Source organism: Anomaloglossus baeobatrachus, chromosome 5 (genome assembly GCF_048569485.1).
Source record: "Anomaloglossus baeobatrachus isolate aAnoBae1 chromosome 5, aAnoBae1.hap1, whole genome shotgun sequence".
Taxonomy (NCBI): Eukaryota; Metazoa; Chordata; class Amphibia; order Anura; family Aromobatidae; genus Anomaloglossus; species Anomaloglossus baeobatrachus.
Genome location: NC_134357.1, coordinates 16,750,373 through 16,762,554, shown reverse-complemented (window position 1 = coordinate 16,762,554; position 12,182 = coordinate 16,750,373). Strand labels below are relative to the sequence as shown.

The 12,182-nt window shown below is 48.7% G+C and overlaps 1 protein-coding gene across 1 annotated transcript in view; it reads left to right on the top strand.

Moving 5' to 3' along the window:
• SORCS3 (sortilin related VPS10 domain containing receptor 3) overlaps nucleotides 1-12,182 on the top strand; it is an 866,891-nt gene that overhangs the window by 768,417 nt on the left and 86,292 nt on the right. The window contains exon 16 of the mRNA XM_075348233.1: nucleotides 201-331. Within this exon, the coding sequence (XP_075204348.1) occupies nucleotides 201-331 (131 nt within the window). The remainder of the gene's footprint in view (nucleotides 1-200; nucleotides 332-12,182) is intronic.

The following is a 12,182-nucleotide window of genomic DNA, read 5'->3' as shown; positions in this document are numbered from 1 at the left end:
GTGGTACGGGAGGTAAAGCTTTCTTCCTTCTGAGAAGAGATAATTTGCATACAATTTTCCCATAAACCATTGTCTGACCTGTAAGTCTCCCCATGTGGTGCTGAACACGAGGAGACGCCGTGCTCCGTGGACACATTGTAACACTGCTGCACCTTCTTGTTTCTCCTCTGTAACGTTTCGCCCTCTACTTTTATCTCTAGAGAGATTTCTGTGTGATGGGAGAAAGGAAAACGTATCGAAAGAGGCGACCCGGATCCAAGTGTCTGGTGGGTAAGGACTACCTGCGGACGATCAAGGAGCCCTGCCTCTGCTCACACTGGGACTTCGAGTGGTGAGTAATTCTATTAAGTGAATAGGCTAACACTTGTCCGAACTAGAGGTGATGAAAGGGTTAATCACCATTGTGGTCTCCATCTGCTGGACGTATTGGGATGCAGATGTTTTTGTTCTCCAGTAACCTCGAGAGATGCATAAAATTCTGCTGGATTCCTGTTAGTTCTCAGGCTCCAAGACTTCACAGGGGGCCGGTACCAGGACCGTGCCAGGGCCCCCGAAGTGTAGGGGCCCCCGAGGTGTAGGGGCCCCCGAGGTGTAGGGGCCCCAGCCCAGCTCTCAGTTTGCAACACCCAAAATATATCTATGGCGAATGTGTGCACTGCGTGTTACAGCCGGCGCCACCCGAGTCTAAGGACAGAAAATCCTCATCATCATTAGTTACCACTACTGAACACCCGAGCATGGTAGTGCCCGCTCATCACTAGTTACCAGTACTGAGCACCCGAGCACGGTAGTGCCCGCTCATCACTAGTTACCAGTACTGAGCACCCGAGCATGGTAGTGCCCGCTCATCACTAGTTACCAGTACTGAGCACCCGAGCATGGTAGTACCCGCTCATCACTAGTTACCAGTACTGAGCACCCGAGCATGGTAGTGCCCGCTCATCACTAGTTACCAGTACTGAGCACCCGAGCATGGTAGTGCCCGCTCATAACTAGTTACCAGTACTGAGCACCCGAGCATGGTAGTGCCCGCTCATCACTAGTTACCAGTACTGAGCACCCGAGCATGGTAGTGCCCGCTCATCACTAGTTACCAGTACTGAGCACCCGAGCATGGTAGTGCCCGCTCATCACTAGTTACCAGTACTGAGCACCTGAGCATGGTAGTGCCCGCTCATAACTAGTTACCAGTACTGAGCACCCGAGCATGGTAGTGCCCGCTCATCACTAGTTACCAGTACTGAGCACCCGAGCATGGTAGTGCCCGCTCATCACTAGTTACCAGTACTGAGCACCCGAGCATGGTAGTGCCCGCTCATCACTAGTTACCAGTACTGAGCACCCGAGCATGGTAGTGCCCGCTCATCACTAGTTACCAGTACTGAGCACCCGAGCATGGTAGTGCCCGCTCATCACTAGTTACCAGTACTGAGCACCTGAGCATGGTAGTGCCCGCTCATAACTAGTTACCAGTACTGAGCACCCGAGCATGGTAGTGCCCGCTCATCACTAGTTACCAGTACTGAGCACCCGAGCATGGTAGTGCCCGCTCATCACTAGTTACCAGTACTGTACTGAGCACCTGAGCATGGTAGTGCCCGCTCATAACTCGTTACCAGTACTGAGCACCCGAGCATGGTAGTGCCCGCTCAACACTAGTTACCAGTACTGAGCACCTGAGCATGGTAGTGCCCGCTCATAACTAGTTACCAGTACTGAGCACCCGAGCATGGTAGTGCCCGCTCATCACTAGTTACCAGTACTGAGCACCTGAGCATGGTAGTGCCCGCTCATCACTAGTTACCAGTACTGAGCACCCGAGCATGGTAGTGCCCGCTCATCACTAGTTACCAGTACTGAGCACCTGAGCATGGTAGTGCCCGCTCATAACTAGTTACCAGTACTGAGCACCCGAGTATGGTAGTGCCCGCTCATCAGTAGTTACCAGTACTGAGCACCCGAGTATGGTAGTGCCCGCTCATCACTAGTTACCAGTACTGAGCACCCGAGCATGGTAGTGCCCGCTCATCACTAGTTACCAGTACTGAGAACCTGAGCATGTTAGTGCCTGCTCATCACTAGTTACCAGTACTGAGCACCTGAGCATGGTAGTGCCCGCTCATCACTAGTTACCAGTACTGAGCACCCGAGCATGGTAGTGCCCGCTCATCACTAGTTACCAGTACTGAGCACCCGAGCATGGTAGTGCCCGCTCATCACTAGTTACCAGTACTGAGCACCCGAGTATGGTAGTGCCCGCTCATCACTAGTTACCAGTACAGAGCACCTGAGCATGGTAGTGCCCGCTCATCACTAGTTACCAGTACTGAGCACCCGAGCATGGTAGTGTCTGCTCATCACTAGTTACCAGTACTGAGCACCCGAGCATGGTAGTGCCCGCTCATCACTAGTTACCAGTACTGAACACCTGAGCATGGTAGTGCACGCTCATAACTAGTTACCAGTACTGAGCACCCGAGCATGGTAGTGCCGGCTCATCACTAGTTACCAGTACTGAGCACCCGAGCATGGTAGTGCCCGCTCAACACTAGTTACCAGTACTGAGCACCCGAGCATGGTAGTGCCCGCTCAACACTAGTTACCAGTACTGAGCACCCGAGCATGGTAGTGCCTACTCATCACTAGTTACCAGTACTGAGCACCCGAGCATGGTAGTGCCCGCTCATCACTAGTTACCAGTACTGAGCACCCGAGCATGGTAGTGCCTGCTCATCACTAGTTATGAGTACAGAGCACCTGAGCATGGTAGTGCCCGCTCATCACTAGTTACCAGTACTGAGCATCCGAGCATGGTAGTGCCCACTCATCACTAGTTACCAGTACTGAGCACCTGAGCATGACAGTGCCCGCTCATCACTAGTTACCAGTACTGAGCACCCGAGCATAGTAGTGCCCGTTCATTACTAGTTACCAGTACTGAGCACCCGAGCATGGTAGTGCCCGCTCATCACTAGTTACGAGTACTGAGCACCCGAGCATGGTAGTGCTCGCTCATCACTAGTTACCAGTACTGAGCACCCGAGCATGGTAGTGCCCACTCATCACTAGTTACGAGTACTGAGCACCCGAGCATGGTAGTGCTGACTCATCACTAGTTACCAGTACTGAGCACCCGAGCATGGTAGTGTCCGCTCATCACTAGTTACCAGTACAGAGCACCCGAGCATGGCAGTGCCCGCTCATCACTAGTTACCAGTACTGAGCACCCGAGCATGGTAGTGCCCACTCATCACTAGTTACGAGTACTGAGCACCCGAGCATGGTAGTGCCCGCTCATCACTAGTTACGAGTACTGAGCACCTGAGCATGGTAGTGCCCGCTCATCACTAGTTACCAGTACTGAGCACCTGAGCATGGTAGTGCCCACTCATCACTAGTTACGAGTACTGAGCACTTGAGCATGGTAGTGCCCGCTCATCACTAGTTACGAGTACTGAGCACCCGAGCATGGTAGTGCCCGCTCATCACTAGTTACCAGTACAGAGCACCTGAGCATGGTAGTGCCCGCTCATCACTAGTTACCAGTACAGAGCACCTGAGCATGGTAGTGCCCGCTCATCACTAGTTACGAGTACTGAGCACCCGAGCATGGTAGTGCCCGCTCATCACTAGTTACGAGTACTGAGCACCCGAGCATGGTAGTGCCCGCTCATCACTAGTTACCAGTACAGAGCACCTGAGCATGGTAGTGCCCGCTCATCACTAGTTACGAGTACTGAGCACCCGAGCATGGTAGTGCCCACTCATCACTAGTTACCAGTACAGAGCACCTGAGCATGGTAGTGCCCGCTCATCACTAGTTACCAGTACTGAGCACCCGAGCATGGTAGTGCCCGCTCATCACTAGTTACCAGTACAGAGCACCTGAGCATGGTAGTGTCCGCTCATCACTAGTTACGAGTACTGAGCACCTGAGCATGGTAGTGCCCGCTCATCACTAGTTACGAGTACTGAGCACCTGAGCATGGTAGTGCCCGCTCATCACTAGTTACGAGTACTGAGCACCTGAGCATGGTAGTGCCCGCTCATCACTAGTTACGAGTACTGAGCACCTGAGCATGGTAGTGCCCGCTCATCACTAGTTACGAGTACTGAGCACCTGAGCATGGTAGTGCCCGCTCATCACTAGTTACCAGTACTGAGCATGGTAGTGTCCGCTCATCACTAGTTACCAGTACAGCGCACCCGAGCATGGTAGTGCCCGCTCATCACTAGTTACCAGTACTGAGCACCCGAGCATGATAGTGCCCGCTCATCACTAGTTACCAGTACAGCGCACCCGAGCATGGTAGTGCCCGCTCATCACTAGTTACCAGTACAGCGCACCCGAGCATGGTAGTGCCCGCTCATCACTAGTTACCAGTACTGAGCACCCGAGCAAGGTAGTGCCCGCTCATCACTAGTTACCAGTACTGAGCACCCGAGCATGGTAGTGCCCGCTCATCACTAGTTACGAGTACTGAGCACCCGAGCATGGTAGTGCCCGCTCATCACTAGTAACCAGTACTGAGCACCTGAGCATGGTAGTGCCCGCTCATCACTAGTTACCAGTACTGAGCACCCGAGCATGATAGTGCCCACTCATCACTAGTTACCAGTACTGAGCACCTGAGTATGGTAGTGCCTGCTCATCACTAGTTACCAGTACTCAGCACCCGAGCATGGTAGTGCCCGCTCATCACTAGTTACCCGTATTGAGCACCTGAGCATGGTAGTGCCAGCTCATCACTAGTTACGAGTACTGAGCACTCGAGCATGGTAGTGCCCGCTCATCACTAGTTACGAGTACTGAGCACCCGAGCATGGTAGTGCCCACTCATCACTAGTTACGAGTACTGAGCACCCGAGCACGGTAGTGCCCGCTCATCACTAGTTACCAGTCCTGAGCACCCGAGCATGGTAGTGCTCGCTCATCACTAGTTACCAGTACTGAGCACCTGAGCATGGTAGTGCCTGCTCATCACTAGTTACCAGTACTGAGCACCCGAGCATGGTAGTGCCCGCTCATCACTAGTTACAAGTACTGAGCACCCGAGCATGGTAGTGCTCGCTCATCACTAGTTAGCAGTACTGAGCACCCGAGCATGGCAGTGCCCGCTCATCACTAGTTACCAGTACTGAGCACCCGAGCATGGTAGTGCCCGCTCATCACTAGTTACCAGTACTGAGCACCTGAGCATGGTAGTGCTCGCTCATCACTAGTTACCAGTACTGAGCACCCGAGCATGGCAGTGCCCGCTCATCACTAGTTACCAGTACAGAGCACCCGTGCATGGTAGTGCCCACTCATCACTAGTTACCAGTACTGAGCACCTGAGCATGGTAGTGCTCACTCATCACTAGTTACCAGTACAGAGCACCTGAGCATGGTAGTGCTTGCTCATCACTAGTTACCAGTACTGAGCACCCGAGCATGGTAGTGCCCGCTTATCACTAGTTACCAGTACTGAGCACCTGAGCATGGTAGTGCCCGCTTATCACTAGTTACCAATACTGAGCACCCGAGCATGGTAGTGCCCGCTCATCACTAGTTACGAGTACTGAGCACCTGAGCATGGTAGTGCTCGCTCATCACTAGTTACCAGTACTGAGCACCTGAGCATGGTAGTGCTCGCTCATCACTAGTTACCAGTACTGAGCACCCGAGCATGGCAGTGCCCGCTCATCACTAGTTACCAGTACAGAGCACCCGTGCATGGTAGTGCCCACTCATCACTAGTTACCAGTACTGAGCACCTGAGCATGGTAGTGCTCACTCATCACTAGTTACCAGTACAGAGCACCTGAGCATGGTAGTGCTCGCTCATCACTAGTTACCAGTACTGAGCACCCGAGCATGGTAGTGCCCGCTTATCACTAGTTACCAGTACTGAGCACCTGAGCATGGTAGTGCCCGCTCATCACTAGTTACCAGTACTGAGCACCTGAGCATGGTAGTGCCCGCTTATCTCTAGTTACCAGTACTGAGCACCCGAGCATGGTAGTGCCCGCTCATCACTAGTTACGAGTACTGAGCACCTGAGCATGGTAGTGCCCGCTCATCACTAGTTACCAGTACTGAGCATGGTAGTGTCCGCTCATCACTAGTTACCAGTACAGAGCACCTGAGCATGGTAGTGCCCGCTTATCACTAGTTACCAGTACTGAGCACCTGAGCATGGTAGTGCCCGCTCATCACTAGTTACGAGTACTGAGCACCCGAGCATGGTAGTGCCCGCTTATCACTAGTTACCAGTACTGAGCACCCGAGCATGGTAGTGCCCGCTCATCACTAGTTACGAGTACCGAACACTTGAGCATGGTAGTGTCCGCTCATCACTAGTTACCAGTACAGAGCACCTGAGCATGGTAGTGCCCGCTTATCACTAGTTACCAGTACTGAGCACCTGAGCATGGTAGTGCCCGCTCATCACTAGTTACGAGTACTGAGCACCCGAGCATGGTAGTGCCCGCTTATCACTAGTTACCAGTACTGAGCACCCGAGCATGGTAGTGCCCGCTCATCACTAGTTACCAGTACAGAGCACCCGAGCATGGTAGTGCCCGCTCATCACTAGTTACCAGTACTGAGCCCCCGAGCATGGTAGTGCCCGCTCATCACTAGTTACCAGTACTGAGCACCCGAGCATGGTAGTGCCTGCTCATCACTAGTTACGAGTACAGAGCACCCGAGCATGGTAGTGCCCGCTCATCACTAGTTACCAGTACTGAGCCCCCGAGCATGGTAGTGCCCGCTCATCACTAGTTATGACGTCCTGCACACTTGCAGACTTCATTCTTTTCTTTACTCTCCCTTTAAGACCCAGACGTTGCGGCAGCGCAGACTGGAGGACGCTGTTGGCTTTAATATACATTTAAGAGCCGCTAATGAACATGAGTCCGTCCTTAAGGGGAGACGGAAACGTTGTTTTTAATTTTGTGAATTATTAATGTGAGCCTTTCATTCTGTAAAGTAGAGTTAGTGGAGAGTTGTAATCAGCGTGTCGCCCGCAGGCACATTTTATGATGAGAGGCTAAGAAAGCGTTCACAGACATTTAATGTAAAGACTAGAAAAAAAAAACTGATTGAACTTTTGGGTCTCGGTATAATCTGCAGCTTCACCGCCGCGCTCTGCATCACACGCCGGGGTGATCTGCAGGAAAATAATAGAAGATCAAGAATGCAGCCGCAGCCGGAAAGATGAAAGTCCACACACCTAAGAGGGCCACAGACCACCAGGACTATGACCAATGGGCATTTATTCTCCGGGGCAAAGACCCCGTCCACCAACATACTGAATAGGAAACATACAGAAATGTAAATAGATTTTAGCAATCGTCTTCATTTGAAATCTATCAATGGGTAACAAGTCCCTGGTGGCCTAGGGTAGTGAAAGGGTAAAGGTGTTTCTGGTTTCCCCTTCTCCCTGGCCAATTTTTCTATATTTACCATTCTCTAATCCATCTCTGAGTCTCCAGCGCTGCTCCTGGTGTCTGTTGCTGTCTGCAGCGCTCACGTCACATCGATGGCACTGCAGACAATCAGTGAGCAATGTGACCCTGCCTGAGTCGAGGCACGAGTTGCTCATAGCCACCATGCTCATTTATTGTCTGCAACATTATCAATGTGACAGCAGACAATAACAGGCAGTGGAGGCTCAGTGATGGACCTGGGGAGGGTGAGAATTATGTTTACATCCCTGCTGGTATAGTGCTTTAAAAATTTAAAATATCAACAGCCATTGAAATCTCTGACATTTAAAGGGCATTATATAAATCCATCCCTGGTGGTCTAGGGTAGTCAAGGGCTAAAGCTGAAAATGGAGAATTGTAATATTCCTGTTAGTCCAAGGTAGAGAGGGGGTTTATGAAACAAGATTTACAGTCATGGCTGAAAGTATTGACACCCTTGAAATTGTTCCAGAAAATTAAGTATTTCTCCCGGAAAATGATTGCACATATTTTGTTATGCGCATGTTTATTTCCCTTGGGTGTATTGGAACAACACAAAATAGAGAGAAAATGAAATTGGACAGAATTTCACATAAATCCCCCAAAATGGGCCGGACAATATTGTTGTCCCCTTCTCTTAATATTTGGTTGCGCCCTTTACCCTTAGGAATAAATATCTGCAATCAGTCGCTTCCTATACCAGTCCACAAGCTTCTTCCTCTTCTGACCTGGAATCATGGACTCTTCTTTATAAATGTCTCCAGGTCTCTCATATTTGGAGGCCTCTTCTCTCCTCTTCTCTCCTCTTCTCTCCTCTTCTCTTCTCTCCTCTTCTCTCCTCTTCTCTTCTCTCCTCTTCTCTCCTCTTCTCTCCTCTTCTCTCCTCTCCTCTTCTCTCCTCTTCTCTCCTCTCCTCTTCTCTCCTCTTCTTTCCTCTTCTCTCCTCTTCTCTCCTCTCCTCTTCTCTCCTCTTCTCTCTTCTTCTCTCCTCTTCTCTCCTCTCCTCTTCTCTCCTCTTCTCTCCTCTTCTCTCCTCTTCTCTCTTCTTCTCTCCTCTTCTCCCCTCTCCTCCTCTCTCCTCTCCTCTTCTCTCCTCTTCTCTCCTCTTCTCTCCTCTTCTCACCTCTCCTCTTCTCTCCTCCTCTCTCCTCTCCTCTTCTCTCCTCTTCTTTCCTCTTCCTTCCTCTTCTCTCCTCTTCTCTCCTCTTCTCTCTTCTTCTCTCCTCTTCTCTCCTCTCCTCTTCTATCCTCTTCTCCTCTCTCCTCTCCTCTTCTCTCCTCCTCTCTCCTCTCTTCTTCTCTCCTCTCCTCTTCTCTTCTCTCCTCTTCTCTCCTCTCCTCTTCTCTCTTCTCATCTGCTCTCCTCTTCTCTCCTCTCCACTCATCTCTTCTTTCCTCTCTTCTGTTCTCTTCTCCCAATTTTCAGATCTCTCCACAGGTGTCAATGGGGTTTAGATTCGGACTCATTGCTGCCTCTTCATAACTTTCCAATGCTTTGATACCATCCATTTCTGGGACTTCTTGAAGTGTCTAGGGTCATTGTCCTGCTGGAAGATCCCTGAGCTAGGACGCACCCCCAGCTTTCTGATACTGTGCACTACATTGCCACCCAAGATCCTTTGGTAATCTTCAGATTTTATGATGTCAAGTCAAGGCACAAAGGGCCAAAGGCATCAAGACAACCCCAAACATCTCTGACCTCCAGCATGTGTGACTGTAGGTCCTGTGCTCTTATCTTTTTAGGCCTCATTCTGTTTTCAGTAAACTGTAGAATGATGTGCTTTACCAAAAAGCTCTATCTTGGTCTCATCTGACGCTTTCCCAGAAGGATTTTGGTTACTCACGTACATCTTTGCTTTTTTATGTCTTTGTGTCAGTAGTGGGGTCCTTCTGGGCCTCCTGCATAGTGTTTTTTATGTCATGCAGATGTGGAAGAATAGTTCACACTGACACCGATGCCCCGTGAACTGCAGGACGACTTGAATTTCTTTGGACCTTGATTGGAGCTTATCCACCATCCAGACTGTCCTGTGTTACAACCTTTTATCAATTTTCTCTTATTGATTATGTTATGCTCCATAGACAAAGGAACATCAAGATCTTTGGAGATGGACTAGTGGATATTTTCAACAATTTTGTTCTCTTCTCTTTTTGTTCTCCACACTCCCGCCCCCGTCGTTTGTGCGTCACGGGCAATTAGTTGCCCGTGGTGCACAAAGTCGTTAAACCGCCGTCACACGTACTTACCTGCTGAGCGACCTCGCTGTGGGCGGCAAACATCCACTTCCTGAAGGGGGTGGGACGTTCGGCGTCACAGCGACGTCACATAGCGGCCGGCCAATAGAAGTTGAGGGGCGTAGATGAGCGGGACGTAAACATCCCGCCCACCTCCTTCCTTCCGCATAGCCGGCGGGAGCCGCGGGACGCAGGTAAGCTGCTGTTCATCGTTCCTGGGGTGTGACACGGAGCGATGTTTGCTGCCCTGGGTACGATGAACAACTGGCGCAAAGAAAAATAAACGACTTTTTAAAAATGAGCGACGTGTCAACGATTTGCGAACGTTCTGCGTCGCTCGTAGGTGTCACACGGGACGACATCGTAAACGATGCCGGATGTGTCACGAAAACCGTGACCCCGACGACATATCGCACGATAGATCGTCTCGAGTGATGCCCGCATTAGTGTGGAACACACAGACACACAATGCAAAGAGTGAGACAACTTCTTCCCTTTGTCTCTGGTTTCAGGTGTGATTTTCATATTGCCCACATCTGTTACTTGCCACAGGTGAGTTTGAATGAGTGTCACAGGCTTGAAACAAAGTTGCTTACCCACAATTTTAGAAAGGTGCCAACAATTTTGTCTGGTCCATTTTTGGGGTTTTGTGTGAAACTATGTCAAATTCGCCTTTTTTCTCCTTTTTCTTCCCTTTTTTTTGTTGTTCCAAAGGGAATAAACATGCATATAACAAAATATGTGTAATTCCAATAATTTTCTGGGAGAAATACTTAAATATATGGAACCACTTCAAGGGTGCCAATACTTTCAGCCATGACTGTATGTCACTGGGTAGTGATGGAGTTAATGGTGAAGTCCTTTGGGATATGTGACACTGAAAGATATTTATGGGTATATCCCTGGTGGTCTGGGGTAGTGGATGAGGTTTTAGTAATATCCTTTGGGATCTATGCAACTAAAAGGGAATTTTGGCTGTGCTCTTGTGATCTAGATAGTGATGATGTGAATACTAAAAGATTATTTTTATCTCTGACACTGAAAAGCAATTATGGTTACATCCCTTGTGGTCTAGGGCATTGATGGAGTTTAATGGTACACATTTTGTTATCTATGACACTGAAGGGAATTATTGCTACTTCTGTGGTTATCTTGAAAAAAGAAAGGGGTTTAAGGCAGCATCTTAAATGTTCTTGGACACTGAATTAATAATAACATCCCTGGTGGTCTAGGGCATTGATGGAGTTTAATGGCACATATTTAATTATCTATGACACTGAAGGGGATTATTGCTACTTCCATGGTTTTCTTAAAAAAAGAAAGGGGTTCATGATAATATCCGACATGGTTTTGGACACTGACTGAATTAATAATAACATCCCTGGTGGTCTAGGGCAAAAAAAAAATTGGTTATTGGTAATGAAAGCTGCAATGTCTCATCAGTAGCTGTTGACAGGTCACCCATGGAAATCTCCTGTGACAAAAGTAGGTACCGGAAGGGGTTCATATCAGAATCCTAAATGGTCTTGGACACTGAATTAATAATAACATCCCTGGTGGTCTAGGGCATTGATGGAGTTTAATGGTACATATTTTGTTATCTATGACACTGAAGGGGATTATTGCTACTTCCATGGTTTTCTTGAAAAAAGAAAGGGTTTCATGATAATATCCGAGATGGTTTTGGACACTGACTGGATTAATAATAACATCCCTGGTGGTCTAGGGCATTGATGGAGTTTAATGGTACATATTTGATCTATTACACTGAAGGCGATTATAGCTACTTTGATGGTTATCTTGAAAAAAAAAAGGGGTTCATGGTAATATCCGGGATGGTTTTGGACACTGAATTAATAATAACATCCCTGGTGGTCTAGGGCATTGATGGAGTTTAATGGTACATATTTTGTTATCTATGACACTGAAGGGGATTATTGCTACTTCCATGGTTATCTTAAAAAAAGAAAGGAATTCATGATAATATCCGACATGGTTTTGGACACTGACTGAATTAATAATAACATCCCTGGTGGTCTAGGGCAAAAAAAAAATTGGTTATTGGTAATGAAAGCTGCAATGTCTCATCAGTAGCTGTTGACCAGTCACCCATGGAAATCTCCTGTGACAAAAGTAGCTATCGGAAGGGGTTCATATCAGAATCCTAAATGGTCTTGGACACTGAATTAATAATAACATCCCTGGTGGTCTAGGGCATTGATGGAGTTTAATCTTACATATTTTGTTATTTATGACACTGAAGGGGATTATTGCTACTTCCATGGTTATCTTGAAAAAATAAAAGGGTTTAAGGCAACATCCTAAATGGTCTTAGACACTGAATTAATAATAACATCCCTGGTGGTCTAGGGCATTGATGGAGTTTAATGGTACATATTTAGTTATCTATGACACTGAAGGGGATTATTGCTACTTCTGTGGTTATCGTGAAAAGAGAAGGGGTTCATACCAGCATCCTAGATGGTCTTGGACAC